The sequence below is a fragment of the Athene cunicularia genome, assembly GCF_003259725.1.
Source record: "Athene cunicularia isolate RWA chromosome 1 unlocalized genomic scaffold, athCun1 chr1_part1, whole genome shotgun sequence".
NCBI lineage: Eukaryota > Metazoa > Chordata > Aves > Strigiformes > Strigidae > Athene > Athene cunicularia.
In genome coordinates, this window is record NW_020799091.1 from 116,683,683 (window position 1) to 116,709,457 (window position 25,775).

The 25,775-nt window shown below is 36.8% G+C and overlaps 1 protein-coding gene across 1 annotated transcript in view; it reads left to right on the plus strand.

Moving 5' to 3' along the window:
- Positions 1 to 23,424, plus strand: part of CIP2A (cell proliferation regulating inhibitor of protein phosphatase 2A) — a 23,710-nt gene extending 286 nt beyond the window's left edge. Inside the window, exons 2-21 of the mRNA XM_026858661.1 lie at positions 1,219 to 1,366; positions 2,290 to 2,402; positions 3,828 to 3,922; positions 4,572 to 4,668; positions 5,626 to 5,748; positions 5,900 to 6,045; positions 6,730 to 6,805; positions 7,877 to 8,104; positions 8,587 to 8,746; positions 9,615 to 9,756; positions 10,498 to 10,597; positions 11,452 to 11,570; positions 14,086 to 14,275; positions 16,403 to 16,477; positions 16,561 to 16,671; positions 17,402 to 17,598; positions 19,532 to 19,645; positions 20,165 to 20,247; positions 20,738 to 20,877; positions 21,958 to 23,424. Of these exons, the coding sequence (XP_026714462.1) occupies positions 1,219 to 1,366; positions 2,290 to 2,402; positions 3,828 to 3,922; positions 4,572 to 4,668; positions 5,626 to 5,748; positions 5,900 to 6,045; positions 6,730 to 6,805; positions 7,877 to 8,104; positions 8,587 to 8,746; positions 9,615 to 9,756; positions 10,498 to 10,597; positions 11,452 to 11,570; positions 14,086 to 14,275; positions 16,403 to 16,477; positions 16,561 to 16,671; positions 17,402 to 17,598; positions 19,532 to 19,645; positions 20,165 to 20,247; positions 20,738 to 20,877; positions 21,958 to 22,128 (2,628 nt within the window). The 3' untranslated portion in view covers positions 22,129 to 23,424. The remainder of the gene's footprint in view (positions 1 to 1,218; positions 1,367 to 2,289; positions 2,403 to 3,827; positions 3,923 to 4,571; positions 4,669 to 5,625; positions 5,749 to 5,899; positions 6,046 to 6,729; positions 6,806 to 7,876; positions 8,105 to 8,586; positions 8,747 to 9,614; positions 9,757 to 10,497; positions 10,598 to 11,451; positions 11,571 to 14,085; positions 14,276 to 16,402; positions 16,478 to 16,560; positions 16,672 to 17,401; positions 17,599 to 19,531; positions 19,646 to 20,164; positions 20,248 to 20,737; positions 20,878 to 21,957) is intronic.
- Positions 23,425 to 25,775: the final 2,351 nt, after the last annotated feature.

A 25,775-nucleotide genomic window follows, 5' to 3' on the forward strand; every position in this document is an offset into this window, starting at 1 on the left:
AGCCGGGCCCGCGGCCTCCTCCGTGGCTCAGCGGCCGGAGACTCCTTTATTATAAGGTTTTAAGGTGTTTGTGTGTACTGATGCGTGCAGTATGTTTGTATGCATACAGGTTAAGCATATAATGTGCCTTATGAGGGACTTTGTTTTTTTTCATAGCCCCTAAATTCTGACCGGCAAGGATCACTTAATTTCACAATTTAAATACAGAGCTTGAATGATGAACTGGTCTTGTATCTGGAGCTTGCCAGTTTCATGCAACATATAATCAAAGGTGTTTGCTGCAAAGGGGTAGGCCTGTCTGCTTCCCTAACCTCCAGGTAGAGCCTGTGTACAGCCTTGTGGTGGGCACACTTGGTATGGTGAGAGATTGACACGTTGTCTGAATTGTCTAATCTTCAAGGTACCTTTTTCAAATGCAGATTTATTTTTTTAATTATTAAAACATTAATATAGGAGTTAGTATTCAGCTTAGCTTTCTTCTCTTTATCCACTGTAAAAAGGTGTACAGGGAATATGCAAAAACAATGTTATGTTGCACTATAATGTAAGGGTAACTTGTGTCAACTTGTATCGATTTGCCAGGTGTATCCTTTTCAGCACCCTTTTAAATAGGCTTCCCTGAAGTTCCGTTTTTTCATTTCATGCAAAGAGTGCTCCCAAAGCAGCACTACCTCTTACTGCTTATTCTTACTGTGGAGTGGCCCCTTTAGGTTCCTGTCATTGCCTTTAGAATTAGGCTGAGCTGGAGGCTGATTACTAAATGTTTGTGTTTAGTTATTCTTTCAACATAAATAAACCCTATCTTCTATCTATGCTAAAACATATGTAGGAAGAGTAACCTGGTATTAATTCTGTTCAATGTGTGAAGAAATACAAAGTGTTGCTCTGATAGAGCTATGAGATTAAAAAGAATGCTGTTATTATGAATGCTGTCAGCAAGCAAACAAAAGAAGCCCCAATATGTTATAAATTATCACAGTGTCAGCTTGGTACTTTCCAAGAGTAAAGGGAAACATGTCCACAGGAATGAAAACCAGATTTTTTTCAGAACTTTTTTTTTTAGCAAACATGAATACACGTGTCCTGTTAAGAGTGGAACTTCTGTTCCTGTTTTGCCAAATAGGGCAGAATCTATTTAATATAGCTCTCTGCTTTGACTTTTCTGTTAAATTTTTTTTTGCAGTTGAGTAGTTAAGGTTGTTTTTCTCCCTTCTCCAGGTTATCTCTGGGCTGAAGCTTACACGATTATTTGCTTCAAACCAGATTCTACCAAGTGAATGTCTCAGTTGCCTAGTAGAACTCCTCGAAGATGCTAATATAAACCCATCTCTGACCTCGTCTGTGGTTACTTTGCTATCACAGCTAGGTAAGGTTTGCATCACTGTGTAGGGTGAGGAATTACTCTCTTGTCTGTGATTTCTGGAGCTTGAAAGGGCTAGCTTTTTAACAAATAACCTGCCAGGGGATGCGAAGATGAGGAGAAACAATATTACATCAACAACTGTCATAACCTCAATTTATCTCTCCCCCTGAGTGTTTGCTGGGCGGCAGTTTGGGCTCTCCAGTTGCCTAGGCCTGTGTGCATCAAGCTTCCAAATTACAATATAGGTTCTACTGCCTATTACTTATTTTTTGAGATTTAAGTCCTTTATGATGCCCTCTTGTTTATCTTCTCTGATTGTTGGAGTTTTTAGCCTCTTTAAGCTTGCTTTTAGGTTTTTGAAACAGTTACTGTAAAATTATATTTGTTGCTGGGATTCTTAACTATCTTTTCCAACCTGCTGGATCTGGAAAACTTTAAGAATTAGTCCTTCTCAGACTGATCTGTTGCTTTACTGGTCATCCTTGTGTGCTACATCTTGTCCAGAACTGCCAAAGTGGAGCTGGCTTTTTTATTTAACTACTGCTAGATAACCCTTATCAGGGTATCCGTCCATATTCATGCCCACCACATAGCATGAAGCAAGAAACTGAGATAATTGATTTTAAGCTTTAAAGCCTTTTAGGTGCAGCGTTCAAGATCTCAAACACAACTAGAACTTTGTAGGTAGGAGGTAGGCCATTCCTTCGATGTCCAAGTGTCTTAAGGAAAAGTATTAGTGTTTCAATTAACTTTAAGTTCAGAAGGTAAAGATGCAAGTGCATACGAACTGTGTTTTATTTGTAGTTATTTGTGAAATATACATGAAAAACTGGTCAAAGACTTTGGCTTCTGCTTAGGTTGGTAGCTAATACAACAGTTGATTTGCTATGAAATAGGGTATTTTGCTAATAATTCTTTGATTCCAGCTTCAGACAATGAGACTAGAGAAGCCCTTCAGGATACCTACAATCTGACCAGCGTGTTGGCTGGAGTGGTTCATCGAAGCTCTACTAATCTTAGAGACCCAGTCTTATTACAGGTAACAGGAACTAATGCTTACTAATAATTGGCTACTGTTACATAGTAAAAGTTATACTGTATGCATGTAATAACTCTTTAAAAGCTGCATCTAAAGTAATCTTCTGAGAGAAAGTTGATCTTAGCTGTGTATTTTATTTGCTGTATGAGGCTAGTATGATGGTATTTTAACACTGCAGAATTCTTTGTATCCTCTCTTTAATCTTGCTTGTGCTTCTCACCTTTCTAATTTAAAAAACCCAAAACCAACAATGAAACAGAACCTCCTGGCTTTGGAATTATTTCAAGAAGTCAGCACTTGAGAGCTTGGAAGGTTATTTTCCAGTTGAGGTATTTAGTTCGTTCTCCTAATGTTCATGACAGAAGCCTGGAGATAGTTTTGTCTAATCAGTACTTTGACAGGTAATTGCGAAGGAGTGAAAGGAAAGCTGTAGCTGTTAGTTCTCTTGGAAAGTTTGCAGGGCATGTATGCCTCCTTCCCTGTGGTCAGTGCTATCTGCCAATGAATGCTGGGGGGGGGGGCTGTACTAATGGAAGCTTTTTTTTTTTTTTTTTTTTTTTTCTTAACATCCACAGGTGTTTTCATATGTGGCTTTCAGAAAGTACTTGCTGGCTACCTGTGGTCATATCTCTTCTCTGGAGAGGGAAAACAGAAAATTAATTTGCTAGCCGTTCTGTAACCCTTGATCTGTTCAAAATGAGTCAAGCATGCAGTTAAAGAACACGTTTTTCCCTCACGGTTTGTCTATTCCTCAAAGCACTAGGAGTACCAGAAGATTTAGGGATCCAGGTGACTTACCAATCAGTGTCAGATTTTGTAGTCACCAATAGATCCAATTATAAGACCTTTTAAGTTCTTGTATCAGATATTTATATGGTGAGATTGTGTTTAAGCTGCTGGCCTATGCTGTGATTTTTGTCATGTTCAAGTTATAAACTTTATATTAACTCAGTTATGTGCCAAAAGAATGCTGTATGAAGGCTTTTACTACCATTAGATCCACTGGCAGTTTTTACAGCAAACCTGTTTTCCTATAGTTTCTGCAAGAGATTGCAAAGAGCTTTTTGGATTTTGGTGAAACTTCTAGATCTCTCAATAGGACAAAGCCCCTTTCTCACTGACTGAACAGAGAACTTGCTGACAGGGCAAAGGGGAGAACTGGATGGGCTGAGAAGGTAACTCCTCTGTCAAAATAAAACCTTATTCATCTTTTGGGGCTTTTAATAAGTCCATCCGTGTGGTAGGACATTATTCAGTGTGCTTGCAGGAGCTCATGTAATTGTTACGTTAACATTACAGGGTCTGAAAATTAATTCAGTTGTGATGTCTTTTTATTTGTCCTTTCAGTTTAAGCTTTTAACTTGTAACATCCTTCACTGAGATGCTACAGGAAAGACATATGTTAATAGCTTTTTATCTCCTCAGAGTATTCAGTTGCTGCAGAGGCTAACCTACAATGTTCCTGTCTTTTGTGCTGGTGCCAACATTGATGAATTAATTTCATTTCTAATACATCATGTGTAAGTGTGTACTTGGTTGTCTTTTCTTACAGGAAATATCTAGCTAAGTTTCTGAACTTTCTGAAGGCCATTAGTATATTGAACTAACCTGGTCTCCAGAGTGAGCTGTGACATTTTTGTTCTGAAGTTAACAAGAGATTTTATTTTTCTTTGAAAAACCTGTTGTTATAGATTGTCAAATGCAGTGACTGTGGGACTTTGGGTGACTGAATATTAATTGGCCTCTTAACCCACCCCCACACTCCCGGGAGCAGGGAGCTAACAAAGAGATAAGCCAGGAGAAAATTCATGCCTGTCATTAGGAGCAGACTTGTTGGATCAAAACGAGTTTCACAGAGTGTCCTTCTAAGAAATCTAATGACTGTTAAAGCAGCTGCAATAAATGACCTTTGATAGCACTGATCTCTGATTATTTTTTTTTTCAGATGTGCTCAGTTAAAAACTACCCACACTGTGGGGATTGCAATCTGAATTTTGCTCTGCTTGCTGAAATGGTGTCTAAAAAAACAAAACCAAAAAAACCCCAAAACAAAATTTAAGTCTCCCAACCACCCTGACCCCTGTTCCCTGCACTGCAATTTCTTGTCATTAAATTCTGGATGCTTTAATAAAAACATCTTTGTTTAAACTTCTGGACTTTTCTTTTAAGTCAATCCACTGAAGATGAGTTAACGATACCATGTTTAGGACTCCTGGCAAATCTCTGTCGTCACAACTTATCTGTTCAAACTCAGATCAAATCTTTGGTAAGAGTTTTGTTTTTGTGGCATGGTTCTCTGCCTTGAGGGCAAAAGAGAGTTACTTGATCTGGGGAATTACCTTAGTATTTCTTAAGAACTTTTTTTGGCAATAATATAATAGCCCTGACCTGCTTGTTCTGCAAAGTTGGTGGTCGTTCTCACATGTTGGAGAAAATAACCAGTAGAACGGGAAGTTGGGTATTTTCTCTCCTTCTCTGCATGGCTGTTGTTGCACTAGCTTGTGTTACACACTCTGCTTCTGCAACTTCTCTGCAAATGAAAGGGGAATTTAAAACTTGAGCATTCTTCCTTAGAAAAGCTAAATGTGAATGTATAAAGACTGTAGTTGGGTTTGTGGTAAGCTGCATTAACTTTGGCCAAGAAAGAGATTTGCCTTTTAAAAGATAAATCAATAAAATATCACTGATCATGATGTCAGGTCACAGCCCTTGAATCCTCCAATAAACATCCGTATCTGAGCTACTCAGTTCCTGTCTCTTCATAAATCTGTGTAAACATAGCTTTAATTCAGAAATAGAAATCTCTACATAGAGGTGAGTGTTGTACTGTTTACCTTGGAAGAGAGGTGGGGTGGGGGAGAAGCAGGAACTATTGTCAGATCTGAACAGAGATGGGATGGAGTTCAGTTTTTTCAGTGGTTGTTTTCTGTTAGACACTTCACAAAATTATTTTCTTCTGTTTCTTTAATGATGGAATTTATTCCTTGGTGGTTTTTTCATTTTTCCTTCTACAAGTGCAGCAGGGAATTTAGTCATTTATATTAACACCAATATTGTGCAGTACAACGCTAAAATAGATTTTTCTAGAGAACTGCTATTGTTCTAATGGGGTTTTTTGTATTATTCTTCATGTTTCATATGGCTTATATGTACAATCCGTCATTTTGGTGTTTTTATAGAATAATAAAATTAATAATGCCTGTGTTTCTCCTTTTTGCTTTAGAATAATGTGAAGAGTTTCTATCGTACCTTAATAAGTTTCCTGGCCCATAGTAGTTTGACTATGGTTGTGTTTGCACTTTCAGTATTATCAAGCCTTACTTTAAATGAAGAAGTGGGAGAAAAAGTAAGTGATACTTTGAAGTCTGGTCTATTCTTAAGTTGTAGATGAAGTTAACAGTCACACTGCCCAAAATATCCTCTAATTCCAGCTAGTTTTAATAAGCAAGAGACCCAGCAAAGTATGTGCCCATATGTAACTTTCTTCTTCCTTTTAGCTCTTTCATGCTCGAAATATCCATCAGACATTTCAGTTAATATTCAATATTGTTGTAAATGGAGATGGTACTCTAACAAGAAAGTATTCTGTTGACCTACTTATGGATCTTCTGAAGAACCCCAAAGTTGCAGATTATTTTACCAGGTATCTTCACTTCCTAAAAGTATGGGATATTTTTCCTAAGCTCTTGTTCAGTTTCTTTGCTGTATGATATTTGTATCCTTAACCAACTCTTGGGGGGAAAAAAAATAAAATCCCTAGAATCTTTTTGAATGTTACTAGTCAATTATAGCTGCTGCACCCGAAATTAAAGGATTCTTGTTTTACTAGTTTCACACAGAAATGTGAATCAAAATCTGGGGGTTTTGTTGTTACTTAAGGAATATTTAATAGTGTGTTCAGTAATTCTTTGTCTGGACTGTATTGGTAGTTGGACAACTTGATGAGTAGCTATCTTGCCTTTTATGGGCCTATATTATCTTCAAGTGGAATAGTATGGTTGAAGCTAATTTTTACTTGGAGGGCGTTACAGAGTAGTTCTGTGGAGAGCTTGACTAGTGCTTCTGCAAATTCACCTAGCAGAACTTAGCTGCTGAATTTCAATCTAGATTGAGCAATAAAAATAGCTGAAACTCCTGGCTTATTCTAAGGAATTTTCTTTTGTTAGGATATTTTAAAAGTTTAGTTTATTTTAAATAGTTTTCATATTGTAATTTCTATCACTGTACTTGAAGTGTTTGGGGGTAAGAAGGAGAATAGGGCACTTGCATTCATCAATCAGTAGAAATGTCTGAGTGTGAAATTCCAATTTTTCTTCTCTGTCTGTAGATATGAGCATTTTACCTCATGCCTTGGTCAAGTATTAGATCTTCTTCATGGAAAGGATCCTGACTCATCATTTAAGGTATTCATACCTTTTAAGTTCAAGGCTAAGAGTACAACCCCTAATCTAGTTCTACGTCTGTACTCATAGGTAGGTTCCTTGTGTACGAGTGTTAATAATGAAATACATTGACTTCAGGACTCAAGTGACCTATGGTATTCAGCTGGGTTTATATTTTGTAGTTGTTCAAAAGGCTGTCAGATTGGATTTGCAATGGTTGGTATTCTTGCCAGGTTATGTGTGTCTGCTTTCAAGCCACAGACATAAAGGCAGAAAGCCAACATAAACACCTTTTGTGCTTTAGCTAATTAAAAATTTTGGGATCTACCAGAAATGCAGTGTGTACCCTGCTTCACTGGCTAAAGCTTCAATTAATACTACTCAGACTTTGAACTGATGATCAGGGAACCATGATGCTAACTTCAAAGATTTAGGAATAAGTTCTCTCACATTAATTGAACAAATTGATGCCACATTTGGTTAATCAGTTAACTGTTGCGTTCAGCTTTGTCTCACTACCACCTAACTTTAATGAAACACTGGCTATCTGTTGCTAAAGGCTAAAATACGAAATATTGAGAAAATATTCGGGCTAAATACATCTATGAAACATTTTAAACTCTTAATAAATGTGTTTCACATAATAGTAAATGATAGATGATAACGTTTGTTTATTGTTTTTATTTAGAAAGACATATTGACAAGGAGTTTTTCAGGGTGCTTTCCTCCTTGTCTCTGAGTCTGCACATGTGCATCCATTCGTGTCGCAGTATTTTCCTTTCCATAGCTTTCTTCATTGTAAGTGTATATGCATTTCTTTGCTTATTAGATCACTAGCCAGCAGTTATGCTTTTTAAAAAAGAAGGGAAGGCAGTATGCTGAATATTGTCACAAGCTTTTACCAGCCTAATGAACTGTGTCTCTGCTGCTGACTTGGCTTTAGGGAAAGAAAACTATTCTTCAGAAAACTTTGAAGTGCTAAAAGGAATTGCATGGAACTTAAATATCTCTTTAGACTTGTGCTATGGGAGTTGCAATTTCTGTACAAGTACTTGATTTAAAAGCATTTGAACTCTCATTCACTTCGCACAGATCTTAGAGCTGCTGCTTGCCTTCTGTTCTGTGATAGAACTGCGTCATACCCTGCGGCAGGCAATACTGGAACCATCTGGCTTGCCAGTCTCTGGAAATACCAGATTTGTGACTTGCTCAAAGACTTATGAACCATCTGTTGCATTGGTGCACTTGTCAAACCAACCATTGGAAGGCTCAGAAGACTGTTCAGTTCTAGCACTGCAACTATTCAAAGAGATTTTTGAGGTACCAAGACTGATACTTGAGTTTAAAGAGCTCCTTAGCAGCTATATTTTTAATTTATTTTTTTAAACAACTATTAGTATTTTACATGAAAAATAGCATGTACAGTTATACCTGAAATAAAATTCCTGTTCTAGAATTCCATACTTGGTGAAACAAATTTTCTTTTAAAGGCATGCTGTATTTTAAAAATATGTCTTGTTTGAAAGCTAAGTAGAAGATAGAGCAGTTCATGAAGTCACGAGGTAGATACAAAGCTATCAAAGAATTGCTTTCTAGGACTTGTAGAAGTGAGGAAGTTTCTGCTATTTCCGTGCTCTTTGCTAAACTTCCTCCTCCAGTATGATACTGATCAGCAGTCTTAAACCTGAAATAGCAAGAGGCTGGGAAGGCTAGAAGACAGGCTGGTGGAGGGAAAGGGTAGAATAGAATTGGCTTCCATGTTCTGTAGTTTTAAATATTGACCTAAAATGTCTTTATTACAGGATGTTATTAATAGTGGGAACAGCACCTCAGCTGAACACTTTGTAGATCTTTTGCTGCCTGTTCTTCTTGATCATCTTCAGATGCCAGAACAGATTGTGGATGAGCTATTAGTGAAGAAGAAATGTGAAAGAATGGTCAAGGCTATTAATGTCCTGACAAATATCCTTTTTATGTACCCATTGACAGTTAATTTATTCCCCCAGCATGATGTGCTCTGAGATGTTAGAAGAAATGTCCATCTTGGATCTCTTTAATAGCTTTTAATGACAATACTGCCCTAATTTTACTTAAGATTGTCATCTTGAAAGACCTCAAGTAGCTTTCTAACTGCTGTAATATTATTTTGTAACAGTGGAGCAGGATAAAATGTGGTTATTCAACAGCATAGAAGCACTTCACAGATCAAAAATGAAGATGAGAGTTTTTTGTTAAAATTGCAAGGGCAGTTTGGGTAGCCATCATCTCGATCAGTATAGTATTTTTGCTTAGCTACTGAAGTGTAGATCCCAGCCAAATATGATACAAATTTAGATCAGTGAAACAAGGAAAAATCATGTGGAATGATACTGTTTTACACTCCTCTTGGAGTCCTTAGTGTCACATAGTCCTTACAGTGTCATGTAGTAAGAACGACGTGACTGCAGGATGCAGTCCTGCATCCAAGCTGAGTTCTGGAGAAGTCTCTTTGCTAGTTCACTCCTAGAAAACTAGTTCTTGTATTTGGGACCGGTTGTTCACTGCTTCTTGCTCATCATTTTTCTTTATGCCACTCCTTTTATTGTGGTTTCCCTTAGCTGTCTGTTTCCAAGTAAGCATGTGTTTTAATTGAGTTTAATTGAGTAAAGCTTACTTGACTTGTGAGTTGAGCTTAACTTCAGTGGCTTATGTAGTTTTGTTTCAAAAGCATTTTTGCAGGCTCTTGTGCTTTGATGCATTAACTTTTGTGTCCTTTATTATTAGAAAATGTTGCCTTTTAGTGCCAACATCTAAGCATAGGTGTATTAAGTTTATTCTTAACTCAGTCTACTGCTCTGTAGAGATGACATACTGAAAATGCATGCCTCGAAGGTACTGACTGCCAGCCAGTGCACGTCTCTAATAGAGCACCAATTTACCTGTAGTGGGATTGATACTGGTTTTGGGACAAAAGTTGTGGACTCTAAACTGTGGTGAGCTCACAAATTTATCCAAAATCTAATTTAGCAAGACTTCCATGAGAGTTGTAATTATTGTTCCAAGCGAAAGTATGTTGTGGTTGAAAGTACCATTTAAATGCATGTAAATCAATACTTTCTACTGCCACAAAAACACCAAGTTTGATTTAAAAACAGTAATGTTGCTGGTCAGGTCAATAAGGAAGACCTAGCTTTAAACATTCACATACTGTTTTCAGCATAAGCTGGAGATCCGCTTATGTGGAACAATGACCTTAAACCTCATGTAGTAGTTCAAGGTTATCAAAGTTGAAGCTTACCAGAACTGCTTATGGCACATAATTTTTCATTTTGATTTTATGCATCTAGAGTTCAAAAAATATCACACGATCAGCGTGGGAGGAAGTTACTGCACTGAAAATGGAATATACATTTCTTCAGCTCAGTGTCATTAACCTGAATGTCGATATAACTAAGAGTTATATGGGCAGAAAACAGTGAAATTCTAATTAGGCCTACTATTAAACCCTCTTCACTTTCAACTTGAAATTGTGGTTTTGGTCTTCACTGTTGTGTCCAAGGAACTTGGTGATTTCTCTTGATGTTGGCATTGTTTTACTAGACAGATTTAATTTCTTTGTGAAGGTATTTATTAATCTCTTTAAATTGACTGAATTTATCAGTGTTGATTTAACAAATCTCACTCTCTGCCTTTTTTTTCCACCCACTTTGCTTTTCTCTTTATATGTTTAAAAGCAAACTTGCTGCTAATATTATTTTGAAAACGCTTGATCTTATGAGCAGACTGAAGCAGGATGTACCTGGTATGGAGGTCAGCTTCTACAAAATTTTACAGGTATGATTTCAAAATGTCTTATGAAATGTGTTTGCGCAGGAGAGTGTCACTGCACTAGAGCAGTTTTTGTTCTGAATGTTTTGCATGCTTATCTAGGAAGTGGTAAAACTTCTAGGAAAACATAGTACCCTGGGCCCAATTCCTAAAAAGGTTGTTTCATTGTTAATTCTTTTAAAATAAGAGCAGCTTGCTTTTACTACAATCATTTCAATAATGCATGTGAAATATACATCAGCTGCCTGGTAAGAACTGTCTTTTTAAAACTGAGTTAGGACTGCAGTTTAAAGGTGGCAAACTAGGAAAAAGTTTTTACAGTCAGCCATATAAGTAATTGTGGATTTGGTTGCTATTAAATATATACATCTAATTTGTGACTTTGCATAGTCAAAACCATTTCTGGTAACTATTGGTCAGTGGGTACCTTAACACTTTACTTTGTAGATGGAAAAGTAATCTAGACAGTCAAACTCTTCATACTATTTTGGAGGGTTTTCTTTCAAGAATGGGAATTGTGTAATTTAATGGGTAGCAATGACAGTTTCACAGTCCTCAGGAAATCCTTATAAAACTTGTGACCCCTTATGATGGAAATCAAGCACTTGACTACTTAATTCCTTCAAGTATTTGCTTTAATGGGAAAACATGCTTTTAAATACTTCAAAGTGTAAACTATTTTTAAAATCACTTATCTTTTGTTGACTTCAATCTCAAACTTAGAAGGGCAAATTTCAAGAAGGTAGCCTAAATTTTGAATAAAATGTTTCTGTTCTCATGGGCCTTGATACTGGGATATGTGGGTGGTTTTGGTTGTTGACTGTTCCATCTTGTTTTGACCAAAGTAGTTTCTTTTTCAGGATCAACGCTTGATTACACCTTTGACATTTGCTTTAACATCAGATGATAGAGAGCAAGTCCAGGTGGGACTTAGAATACTGTTTGAAGCTGCACCCTTACCAGATTTTCCTGCCATAGTGTAAGTTTATTTTTGCAATAATCTGGTAGGATTTGACATTTTTATGGGCTTAGTGATAGTCATGTTTCTTGTCATATTATTTTCAGGCAGAAACTTTAGAAAAATTGCCTTGTTTCTTCTTTATCTGCAGTTAAGAATCAGTAGTGATCTTGGAGGCCAGAAGAAGTAGTCCAAATGCTGATGGTATTCAGTTAACATTAGATCCTAGAAAGCATAGTCGTGACTGACTTCTGTCCCTCAGGGTTCATTTGTTTGAAGTCTGTGCTTGGAACTTTCTACTTGGAGTGTGTCTATTCTGTCAGATTTCTCTCTCTCTCTACTGAACTTTGTCAGACATGTCACTCTTCAGTTCTTAAGCTTTACTTACCCTATTGCAGTAACTTCCAAGAAGGAACAGAATAGCAGAAGACACAGACAGTTCAGGTAGTGTTTAAGGTGGTCTAAATAGGGGAAAAAATATTGAGAAACTCTTATTTGATGGAGTCCTTATTTCTGTAGATACAATAAAATAGGGAAAAATTATCTTAAACTGTATTACAGTTTTTTGCAACCTGGAAACTAATCTGAAACTTCTCTTTTTATTAGCTGAGCTTTTTAAAAACAAAAATGGGAATTGTTTGAAAGGACTTCCAGATTGGGTGCCTTTTTGGCATTTGAGCTGCTTTGGTCAAGTGAAAGATTTGTAACATAACTAGTTTATCTTGGAACAGTGACTGAATTACTACTTATATGGGGGAGAAAGTAAAGGAAGATAACCTAATCAAATCATGGTAATTTGCTGCGTTGTGGTTTCTTGGTTGTTTTTGAGAAAGCTTCTGAAGGTAGTGCCATGTACAGGAACTTGAAATAAACAAAAAACCTCCCCACACCCTAGGGAATTACACTTGTTTCTATCATAACCCAAAAATAGGCCAGTGATAGCAGCACAGTAGCAAGAGTCTAAAACTGTGTTCATTCTGAAAACATCAGTGCTGTTCTTATGATTATCGAGGAGCATTATATATCAATATATTATTAAATATATTTGATATATAATAGTTAAATATATATCAATATAATTAGCTGTAGACTTCAAGAGAGAAATACAGAGGCGTTAAGTAGAAAAATCGCGGGTACAAAATTTTGAAAGCCAAAGCACCAACCCAAATAGAGTTTCAGAAGAGGCATACAACTCTGGAGGTCTTGGGCTGCAGGGAGTGCTTTGGACGTCTTCCTAAGGCTGAGACAGTAAGAGGTGGTCTTATAGCCTGCAGGAGTTGTGCAGTTGCTGAGGATCCATGGTGTCAAATAAAGGACCTTTGGAGGTCAGCCTGTGAGTATCAGAAATGATGAGGAAGAGATTAACTAGATCTTTCTTTTTTTTTTTTTTCTTATACTTAAAAAATATAAAGCTTTTACTGTAAGGGGAGTCAAGCACTGGAAAAGGTTGCTCAGAGCAGTTGTGGAGTTTTCATCCTTTAAGATAGTCAGAAATTATTGGATGTAGTCATGGGCAATCTGCTTAGGGGCAGGATTATTGAGCTAGATGATCTGTAGAGGTCCCCTTCAACCTCAACTGTTCCATGATCGCATGATTTTGTGGATATAGGAAACATTTTTATAATGGCCAGTAACAATTTGGCTGGAAGAATGAAGGATCTGTACAATCCAATATGCCTGGAGTTGTACAATGGGATAGCCAAATAATATGTCTATAAATGCAAGTTAAAAATAGGTTTTGTTCACTTAGGAAGCAATTGAGACAGCACTTCAGTGAAGTGGTTGGGATAACTTAGTAATTAAGGAATTTATTGAGAGGAAAAGATTTTTGACTGGTGCCTCAAAAATCAGCTCTTTTCATTCTCTCTGATTTGGAACATGTCATTAGTAGCTGCCTCAAAAATACCAACGTCAAGTTACATACAGACACTGGGATATAAGTACTGTAATTACTTCTGTCTAGGCCTTTGTGTTCTCTTCCCTGTACAAATTTTAACCGATTACACTTTTATCTGCATACTTAATTCTGGTTAAAACCAAATGAAATGTGCTGTACTCAGTATAGTATTGTAAAATAGCATCTCAGACAAGGAAAACTCAGGTTTAGTGGTAGTACTCTGCCTTTTCAATCTTTTTATTTTTATGCCTAATAAATTCTTACTAAATCCCTTCTTGATCTTCCTGTGTACAAATAGTGGCCTAGTTAAATTGAGTAATGACATAAGAAATAACCTATTTCTAGGCTAATTAGAGACAGATGATCTGTTTTGCTCAAGAAGAGCTGAACACTATGCCCTTTCTGGTGAGCACTTGTTTTTAAAGGTTAGCCATGACAGGGTTTCATTTTTTTCCTATTTTCTGTATTTCTGGACAGTTTGGACGTATGTCTGATGCTACATCTTAATGTTGTGTGATGCAAATGTTCTGTAATTGTTTTCAATGGAAGAGAAGTTAACTATGTTATGAAATTATTCTCATCTTCAGTTCTTGTGATGATACTTGTAGCAGGTTGTTAATAGCCTTTATGTTTATGCAGGCTTGGTGAAAGCATTGCAGCAAATAATGCTTACGGACAACAAGAAACGGAGCACGCATCAAAAAGAATCCAAATGCAGTCACCCATGACCAATGTTACTTTGAGGTGTTCTTCATCCTGTCCTTCAAGTGATGAATCCCCAACTTCAAATATTCAGGAATTGATACAAAAACTTCATTCTGGACTAGAGGTTACTAGAATTTATATAGCCTTGTTAAATATTTGACGATTATTTTACTGGGGCACACATAGAAATTAAAATCCAAGTGTCAGGCTATAGTGCATGTATCAACTGAGTTCAGTTTAGATTCCTACCTATTCAGAATGTGCTCCTTCCACTGAGCTCCTGAGCAAAATTAAGATTATTTGTGTTAGATCAGAAGCTGGGATCCTTACTGAGATCCTTTTCTCCAGTGGGGTTGCCCAGACTCTTGTAACTGTCAGATGTTGGAGGTAACTGTCAGATATGGTCACAACTGCCCAGACTTGCTGGGACGCATAGAAGGATCTTCCTCCTCCCACTTCCTAAGAAATAGCCTGTGATAACATAGAGATTATATGCTGCTTTAGAAGAGTATGGTGCATCTCTTGCATGCCAGACACTCCTATAAACCTTCCTTTTCTTGCCTGTAGCAGACTCTAGCATTTGCAGTTCAATTTTTGTGGCCTCCTTGGAAAGGCACAATTATTACTTCAGAAGAAAGTTTTTGGTTTCCTCTGCAGCAACATGCGTTGCAAACGAGACACTCAAACAGGCACCACTTATTTGTGGGCCATAGTGTCAAATACCGAATATATTTCCTCTTTCTCTTTTCTGTTCAAAGCAAGTTAGTTGGCTTTGTAAGCTGCTTTAGACTGCATGATGGATTGTTGCTTCTATTTTCTTCTGGCTTAAAATATCAGTATGCAAATTGGGAGTATGAACAAAAAGTGCCTCATCACAGCTTGGTATCTGTATTAGTAGCACTGCCTCCAGCCTTACCTTTGCAACCATTCTCTCTTCGGTGTAACTGATAAGAATGAAACTCAGCAAGCTACCAGTTCCAGTCAGCTGCTAGAATAATAGTGAAAAGGGTCAAGTGAGTCTTCACTGTCTTACTTCATAGTCTGCTGTGTATATATTCATGTAAGTCAGAGCAGCCACAGGTGCTTAACAGCACTAGTGCAGCAGCTTCCAGGAATGTGACAGATTGTAAACCTGCTTCAATTATTTTTTTTTTTTTGAGGAGAGAAATTGAGTGAATCTCTTCAACCCTCTAATTAGCAGAGCTTTCTTTTTAAAATTCAATATACACATTCACTTAAAATATCCAGTACTTCATCTCTGTGTGTTCCATATGTTGTATGAAGCTCAAATGTGTGTAAAAACATAACGGAGAAAATACTTTTAATAGTATTGCTGTACAGAGAGTGAAAGGAACTTACAGAAGCTTTTCTTATAGTACTAATATCCAAAAGGACATAGAGATGACAAATTTGCAAGCAGAAAAAGAAACTACTTGTTTCATAGTCTAGGGACAGGATAATGACCTGAGAACTGGAGCTCTGTGGGGACTACTGTTAATATGCAAAAAAAAATTTTACATAATGGTTCTAAATGGTGCCAAGATGGCAGCTTTTCAGTAGGTGATCATTGTATGAACAGCTGAGACAGCTTGCACTTGGTCATGCGTCAGCATATATGAACAGCTGCTCAAAACTGGTGGCTTTTTTTTTTTCCTTAGGCAGTGCTACTATATCCTGAAACCACCAAGCAGCATTCTCATTTGAGTTGGGCATATATTTTGATAAACACTTAGGACATGTTGAGCCATATGGTAAATTTCCTCTAGTAAGTCAATGGGTTAACACAGTAAGTTCTGTTCTGGATAGAACCCTTTCAGAACAACTTTCCTGGGCCTTTTCTGATCATCTGTATGTTGAGAAGGCCACAGAGTATGAGCAAGGATTTTTAGTTATGTGCATTTTGTGCTGTTAATATTAGGACAAATTACTTTAGGTGTCCTGTGAGGGGTCTGCTAATTCTCCAGCAAAGATTAGACCAAGGGGAACCATTTTAGAATAGTGATGTTACCTTTAATAGTGCTGGACTGATAGCCTTCTGCAGATTTACTCAGCCTAAATAGTTCAGTTATACACAAACTTTCCATGACAGCCAGGTGGATGCATTTGAGCACACGGTCTCGGATATAAAAATAAGAACTCAAGTCTAGTGGACAGGTGGAGTCCACAAAACTACTGAACTCTTTAGGGCACCCATTACCTATCTAAGTAAATACAAATTTACAGTAGCAGTAATTGGAAAACATTTCTACAGATGAAGGAACCGTTCACTGATATGAGGATATCTGACATAATGGATGTCTATGAGCAGAAGCTGTCGGCATTAGCAGTGAGTACAATTTCATGTGCATGGGTATGCTACTGTCTGTACATTCAGAAAACATTAATGAAATATGTTCTTCCTATGTACAGTCTAAAGAAGCTAAGCTGCAAGACCTTTTGGAAGCAAAGGCTCTGGCTCTGGCTCAGGCTGATAGACTGATGGCTCAGTACCGATGTCAGAGAGCCCAGGCAGAGTCTGAGGTAAGTAGCTGGAGCTTTCTCCTGGGACTCTGAGGTGGGGCTGAGTAATAACTGTCTGGGTAGCTTTAACTGTGATTGCATGTGTGGAAACTCTATACTGCTTAGTTGTAAGCTGCGCTTGCAAGTTAGGGCAGTCTTAATCATAAACAACCTGTTGTCCTCTGGATTGTTCTTTGGGACAGTTTTTTCTTAACTTTCTTTCCCTTACAGGAAGTCAATAAAGCTAACCTCCTGTACCAATTATTGTTTGTTAAACATTAGTGTTAATTTAATGGTAGTAATCTTGAATAAATCCCCTTACTAGAATTCTATATAGAATTTGTTGGTATATGACAAACTGTTCATGTCTTTTAACTTGTCAATGCTGAACTTTCAAATAAAGCTTGCTTCCATGGGGTATGTGAGGTGCACATTGAAAACTCAATTATTTCTAGTCTTTAAAGGCTATTATAAAGATTGGGCTGCAGATTACTAAATCTATAGCTAAAATGTATCATATCTTACTACTACACTCTCCCCTCACACTGTCTATAAAGGGAGCTAAAGGAATTTAGTGAACAAATTAATTTGTAGTTAATAGTAGGTGAGAGAGATCCTGTTCTAAGGTAGCTGATTGCATTTTAGTGTTAGATCTATGGCCTCAAATATGACTATTACAAAGTGACTTGTGAAATGGAATTGCTTGTAATTATGGGGCTTTTTTTTGTGGGGGGTGTCTTTCCGCTCAAAGGCAAGAACTCTTGCTGCAATGTTGAAGGATGCAGAACGAAAAAATGAAGAACTTAATGATTTGCTGAAAGCTCAGCAGGTAGAATCTGAAAGAGCACAGACTGATATTGAACAGCTCTTTCAACACAACAGGAGGTTACAAACAGTTGCTGAAGAACATGAAATAATGAAAAAATCCTCTGTTGATCTTCTTCAGAGGTAAGGCATGTAAGATCTCTAAGCAAATACTTTGTATTCAAAGAGTGATGAAGCCCTTTTACTGGCCTAAGCATATTAGAAGGGCAACATTACCTGCTACTTCATGTTTTTAAGTGAAAAATTCATTAACTTTTATTTTTTCTACGTGCTTATCAGTGAGGTTAACTTAAGTCATTCAAGAAGTTAATATGTTAAATGGAGTGAGAACTAAAGCTGTAGATGTTGAAGATTGAGTTCAGGAAACAGCATGAACTTTATATAAAAGGGAGCATTGTTCTCTAAGAAATTAACAAAATTAACAATGCTTAGTTTCTATTACAAAATCATAGAATCATTCAGGTTGGAAAAGACTCTTGGGATCATTGAGTCCAACCATGAGCTCTACTCTACAAAGTTCTCCCCTACACCATATCCCCCAATATCTCATCCAAATGACCCTTAAACGCATCCAGGGGTGCTGACTCCACCCCCTCCCTTGGCAGCCTATTCCACTGTCTGACCACTCTTTATGTGAAAAATTTTTTCCTAATGTCCAGTCTGACCCTCCCCTGTTGCAGTTTAAAGCAATTAGTATTACACCACACTCTGGGCTTTTTCCTTTGGTCTTATATGCTGTCTTGATGATGTTATAAATAGTCTGGAGAAGCATCAATAACAGTATGTCTGCATGAGGTAGGAGCTTGTATCTTTGACCACTTCTGTGATGGGCAAATTTTTCTGAAATTAGGTAAAAGTGCCACAAAGAGGAAGGAGGCACCTTGTGTCTCCTCAGTTATTTGTAAGCATTATTTCTTTAGGATCTTAGGCTAAAAAAGGATGAGTGAGACACAGTGTATATAAAGCTAGAAACTGTTTATGAAAATCGAATGTGCTTTGGAAGAATAAAGGCTTAAAGAAGCTTTGGCTTTTCTACTCATATGAACTGGTCTTGTCACTAGGTGTCAGCAAGGCAAAGGTGCTGATAGAATTGAGAGCAAGTTTCTTGCTTAATAATGGGAGAAGGCGTTACGTTAGACAATTTGGAAGGCATATTGCTGCTAATAAGAGTCATTGAGGGAGAAAAACTGTATAAAACTTGTCCATTATGGGGTTTCTTGAATAAGTATCTAATACAGTCACTGTACAGTCACCTCTTTGAATTGTATGCAGCCACACACTGTGAATGTGTATTTGACTAATTTATGTGAAACAAGAACCTGAGTCTAGTATCTAACAGTTGTAAACTCTACAGAGTAGGAATAAAATAGCTTTCTCATTCTTACAGTGTTTATAAAGCAAAAACTTGCTTTATAAACAATCTGCACACTTTTAAATATACTGTTCCTTAAAAACAATCAAATAACTAATGTCAGGGGAGAGAGTTTTCCTTTTGGTAGAAAAGTAGAAAAATATTTGCTTAGAACATGAGATCTGCCTCAAAGTTTTATTAAATGCACACTGTGTCTTCAGTATCTTCAGTTTTTAGTATCAGAAGACAGCTAGAGATCATAGACTGACTTAGCTATTTGCAGGCCTCTTAAGGGACACTAATTTATAGCAGTTGGCATATGTCAGATTTCTAAAGGCATCTGTGTGTTTTGTCAGTTCCTAAGAGTTCTCAACTGGAGGAAAGTTTCTTCCCGATTATTAATATGTAAGGGATCCACTGAAGCTTGGTTTGGCTCTTTTCTTTCTCCAAGTATGTCCATTAAAAAAACCAAAACAAACCAGAAAAAAACCCAAACAAACAACAAACTGCCACCAAAAAAGCTCTCAGCTGAACACACACCCCCCCACCCCCCTTCCACCTCCCTGCCCCCAGGCAAAACGCCTTGATTTTAGCTCGAGTGAGATGATTGCACAGATGATGTCAGATATTTTTGACAAACTATTAAAGTAAAAGCTTTTCAAAAGCACTTACATTCTTCAGTCATAACCCCTAATTCATTTGTAGGTATGAAACAACTGAAAGACAATATAAAGATCTACAGATTACATGCAATTCACTAAATAAACAAATGGAAGCCATGAAGAAAGTAAATGAATCACTTAAGCAGCAGAATGACAGGTAAGTTCAATTCAGTCTTTTTTTTTAAAGCAAATCAAAACAGCAAATCTAAATAGCACTTTAGTCTCAAATTTGCAATTGTTTTTTAAGTAACATCTGAGAAGTGGAGTTAGAAGAAGCAAAAGATACCTCAGGGTTGCTTTATATGTGAATGTTAATGAATTTTGATTTGGATTGAATGACAGTTTCAGTTCTGTTGTGACATTTTGACTGTAGTGGCATTTTGAATGCTTTATGGCTATAATCAAAAATAACAGCTTCTGGTGTTCAAGCTCCAGGTATGAACCTTTTCAGTCACTTCTAGCATGTCTCCATGATCAGACAAGGGAAATGACTGTTTTATGGTGGGGGGGAAGGAAATAAAATCTGTCTGTGCTCACACCTTGCAAATTCATTGATTCGTTTTGAAGCTCCTGACAGTGATAGGCAATGATACAAATATTGTTCTAGTCTCTTAAGACAGAAAAATGGTGGCGTATCTCACTTTGATCATTAAAATTTATTTCCCTGCAATTTTAGGACTGCTGCACAGTTGGTAGAAACAGAAGATCACAGAAGAGAATTACAACAACAGCTACAGGAGAGAGATGGCAAAATAGCAAGTAAGTTACTTACCTAAACGTCACTGAACCTTGAGAACTAAATAGATTAACAAGTACTGTTATTACGGGCTCTAGATAAGCAGCTATATCTTATTAACTAACTTATAAATCTTTGTTAGCCAGGGATACAAAAATTAACAAGTGAAACAAGTACAGATTTTTATTTTTTAGGAATACATAAGCTTGATTTCCCAGACTACATAGACTTCAGTGAATCTCTGCACAGCATCGTATGCCCCTTCAGAATCTTCTTACAGCATGTCCATTAGAACTATTTTCTGTAGGAACTGTGAATTATGATAGCTTAATTTAATGCTTCTGCAAATGACAAAACAACCGCTACAATTTAGCAGTAGGTGGCACTACTCAGTAATTCAATTATTGGCAGCCATGTTGAGGGGGAAAAAAAAAATAATCCTGGTTTCCCAGGCAATGCAGTATCTTTTCTAAGTTTGGCAACCTCCTTTTTTAATGTGTTCGTTTTCTTAAGCCTTGCAACAGAAAATAAAAGTTCTGGAAGAAAAACTGAAAGCTCAGCAGAAAGAAAAAACAGATATGGAACAAACTATAGATATTCTTAGAAAGGAACTAAGTAAAACGGAGCAAGCAAGGAAGGAACTGAGTATCAAGGTAAGGAATTATTTTCACCTGTGTTCTGGAGACTGGAATTTTAGATATCTGTAACTGATATTGTTGGTAAATCAATATTTCAGTGATAAAGTAGCTAAAGAAACTAGAGCAGTCTGAGTAGGGCACAAGAATAAATTCTCTCAGCTTTAATTGTATACCTTTTGAGTAGCTGAACTTGATTTTAAGAGAAGATAAGTCAAGAGTCAGGTTCTAAAGAGGCTATATGAGGCATGGTGTGTGAGTAACATTTGGAAGAAAAAACCCTCTATTAAAATACTAAATAAGAGAATGTAGCACATACCTCTTCCGTAGTTTTGACTACTGCAAAATGTGAATTGGTTTACTTTCTCCCTTTTCTTGCGTCCTAAATTAAGGTACATATGCGTTTTGGTGAGTACATAAATAGCATCTGATTTTGATCTTTGAAATTCTAATAAAATATCTACTTTCATCTCTAAGAAAAATACTGTCTTTTTTCAAAACAGACCAATTTGGCAGTACCAAGTTAACAGGGTAATGTTTAAAAAACCAAAACAAAATCTCCAAAACTTCAGTGCAGCCTGTATGTCCTTGCCTATAGATAAGGCTCCCTGTAAACTCAAAAGGCAGAAATTCATTCTACATGCAAACTGATCAGCAAATGCGAAGTGTGCAGTCTGGCAAATGCATTTGCTGTATTTCCATTCCCTGGAAGAGAAGCCTTATCTCTCCAGGCAATATTATCCAGTACATAGCAAATATTTCCCTTGTTCTTGGTAAATATTTACTGGTGTGGGGGTTGAAATGAAATGTGGATGGCTTAACTGTGAACATTTCTGCTGCTTAAATAGGACAATGATAACATGGGAGTTGGTGCTTTCCCATGGTATCTAACATTTTGAAGTGTGGCAGTAGCTGTAATCATTCACGTGCACCAAATGTAGAGCTGAGAGAGATATTTCTGAAACAAGCTTTTAATTTTAAAACTGCTCTTTAATTACTTGCTTAAATTCACCACCAGGCTACTCAGCTTTCACTGTATTGAGTATGTTTTTCAGTTGATAATGGAGGAAATTATAACATTTTTGTTTGTTTCTGCAGGCATCTTCTCTGGAAGTTCAAAAATCCCAGTTGGAAGGACGCTTGGAAGAAAAAGAAGCACTTGTAAAACTACAGAAGGAAGAATTGAACAAACACTCCAATATGATTGCAATGATTCACAGTCTAAGTGGTGGCAAGTTAAGTGCGGAAACAGTGAACCTCAGTTTATAGGGCTCTAATAAGGTTTTTAGTGTCTTATACATATATGTAAAGATTTTGAAACCTGAAGTTATCATACTATCTTGACTTTTTAAAAAATCTAGAATTCAAGTAGCCCGACTATCAATTGAGAATTGTGGAAGCTGTGATCTGAAAAAAATGAGCTACTGTATACCAAATAGGTCTTCTCATGGTCTTGATAGAGTTGTATTGGGAGCTGAATGAAACTTTTTGCTGTGGCTAACCTTCCTAAGTATATACAGGGAAACAAAGCAAAATAGGAGTTACTGTCAACTCTTCTCTATATTCTTCTATTTGCTATCTGGCAAGCAGCGTGCTTCGTAAATTAAGCACTTTTATAGTTTAATCTTGTTAATTTTGACTCTTCTGAATACCATTATTATTTGTGCAGTGTTGCTTCCTGATGACAAAGGTACACACATATATAATGCATTATTTTTCAATTAGAACGTGTTACATTGAAAGCTGTATTTGTCAGTGTATTAGTGCAAATGTTTCATGTAGTAAATATGTGGAGGTGTTTCTAATTCTTAGGAGATATGAATTTGAACCAGTAGAACACCACATTTGAATGACTTTTTAGCAAGTAGCATCAATTAGAGAAAGCACCTAAAATGAAATACATGAATGTACAAATATTTCTTAAATACTAGATAATACTTTCCTGATCCTACAACACTTCATTCTTTAAAAAATCTACACTTCTTTTCACTGTCCTACCTGGTGCATGCTAACTGTTGTTGGCATTGTTTTTTTTTCTGCTGACACCAATAGGATTTCATATATTCTTTATAGTTAGGTAATTTTGGTTTTTTAAAAGTACTTCCACATGAAAGACTAGTACTAGAATTTGATGCACATTTGAGTAACAGAACACTTTCCTGTCCTTAGTTTACCTGTGATGTGACTGATACGTCTTTTAGCAGTTGACAGAACTGTTTCATTAGTATCTGTATTTTGGTAGAACTACAGAGTTTTGGGTGATCGAATAGATATCCTTTTCTGTAATATTACTGCCTTTATTCGTATCTAATTTGTAATGGCTAGATTTTAAATACCTGAGATTCTTCGTTTTTCAGTTGTGTAATAGATGTACCTTACTGAATCTGTTCAAGTCATGTCTAAGTACGGCCTTGTACATTCTATTGCAATTATACAGCATCAGATGAATTGTATCTATTTTAACCTGTTACTGAAATACAGTTTTTATAACTTAACCACGGGTAAGATTCACAAACACTGTTCTGGTCTTTGAAGACCAGGGGAATAAAAAAAAAATTGCTCCATTCTCCGTGTTTTATGTATTCTGTTAAATGAGGTAAATTACAGGGATGACTGCCAACTTTGTGCATAATGCATGCAGTTTGGTTGCCTTTTTGCATAAAATGTAGTTATTGCTTAGGAAGGTCAAAAAAAAAAAGTTATCAGAAGTGCTGGAGTGAAGGCTTTCATTAGCTATGCAAACTCAGTTAAAAAGAAAGCTCCCTTAACTATATATTTTTATTTCAGTCTAATGAGTGTCAAAGTTAACTTGCAAATATAGATTCATTTCTCTTTAAGTCTCCCGGTCATGGGTAAAGGTGAGTAAATAATAGTTTTATTCCTTTTCTGCTGGAATCTTCTCATATAAAGAAATTCAAGCAGGAAATGTCAAGTGTGTTACTAATTAAACTGATAAATGTTGGTCTGACTTTGTTTTCAAATGGTAGAATTGGAGAGCAAAAATGTCAGTCTGCTCACCAGGGTAAGGTTATGCAGCAATAAGGTTCATGTCCCTGGAAAATGGTAAATTAATCTTTGGATTTTACATGATAGAATCCACAGTAATAAGCATGGTGTATAAATATCGACTGTTGGTTTGGTGGCTTGTTTTTTTTTTCTCCTGGAAAAAATGTACTGCTTCAATATGCTGTTCTAAGCCAAGTGTTGCTGAACTCAGGGTTGCATAGCAAATAAATGCATGGACACACCAAGCTACTTTGCCAGCATTTCTGTGTTCTTTCCTGGCAGTGCTTTTCCAATTGGTAATGAATAGTGGCTAATGGAACTAGCAATTAAATCAATGTCTGTTTAAAATATTGTTCAAAAAATACAGCTCTTTTCACTGTAGAAAAACATGTAGATGTTTACACTCAATTCAAGCAGAGAAAAAACTGTGTTCTAGGGGTTTGCCTTTAGGTGTCTTGATATTATCCGTGTTCAAAATAGTTCTGTAATAAGGTTCGCTGTGCAGTTTTAATATTCTTGTTACATGTCACATCCAGTATGCTATTGGACTTTTTCTTTTCCCCACAGGCTCATTTAGAGCAAAGAGTAGCTGGCGCCAGCACAACAAATAGCTTTTCAATAGTCGATTTCTAATTATCTGTGTTATGTCAGGTTGTCAAGTGCCTGTTTTACAAGTGCAGAGACTCGTGAACTGTCTTAGTCCAGAGCAACCTCGCGTCTCAGTATCAGGCACTCTGGCACTTCTTATCTGAAAGTAGCTGCCTTTTATGCTACATCATCTGAGGAAGTTTTCCATTCAGCATATGGTTCTATATAGCTTTATACATTATTTAATTCTGCTGTAAAAAGAGTATTTCTTTTACTGTCATGTGTGTTTTCTGTGCTCTAGTTTATTTTTGGTGTACTTTTGGGGGATAATGAAATAGTAAACAGTTTGGAGTTGATGCTCTTCAATTCATCTGTCATATGTCGTGTTCATTTTACCGCTCCCAATCTCTTTGGTCTCAATTCTGTGTTCTTTGATCTTTTTCTACTTCCCTACTAGTAGTTTATTTTAGGCTTTTGTTTTCCCCTACTTCTCCGTCTCTCCACCTCCCTTTCAACACTGATTCTAAGTGACAGTGCCTACCACTTGCTTTTCCCTGGTGAAGTCTGTCTTGTATTGAAATTAGGAAGCTTTTCTTGTGTGTTGTTTGGATCTAGTAGTGGAGTCTTTCCCCACCACCACCTCTGGGATAAAACAGGCTGTGGAATTAACTCTGACTTGAAATAAGTGCCATTGACCATCCTTGCCTGCACAAAAGATGGAACGTGAAGCTTTTCCCGAACCAATTCCCATGCTGTCATTGTCTTTCTGTACGCTTATCTCTGTTACAAACAAGGCAGACCATCTTTTTTAATTATTGCGGTCAAAATATCTATGCTGTGGTGTTTGTGCTAGCACATGCAACTTAATATAGGCAAAAAACCCTTTCCTCCCAGGCTTGTGTAACTTTGGCTGAAATTTTCATAACTTCACCCTGAAGTTAATACAGTGCACAAATGATAGGATTTCTGAGCTTTACAAGCTGAAAGCATGGCCTTGCTGCAGGAAGTGAGCCTAAATGTAAGTGCTGGTAAGTAAGCCTGTTTAAAACAAGCAGTATATTGAACAGCTGATATGATCTTTGATAGTTTTTTCAGGAAGTATTTAGTACTGTGAATAGTAGGATTTATTTAGTGATGGTGTAAATAAAATATAAATTTCTAAGGAGGGAAATCTGAAAACCACCTATGCTACAGATTCAGCAAAATGTTAACAAAAATGTTAACTGCTAGTCAGTATTTGTCTTGCTTATGTTAACAATTTTCTTGATTCAGAAGTATATGTCTAGTTAGCCAGGAGTTCTCTGGCAGTGCACTCTTCTGGA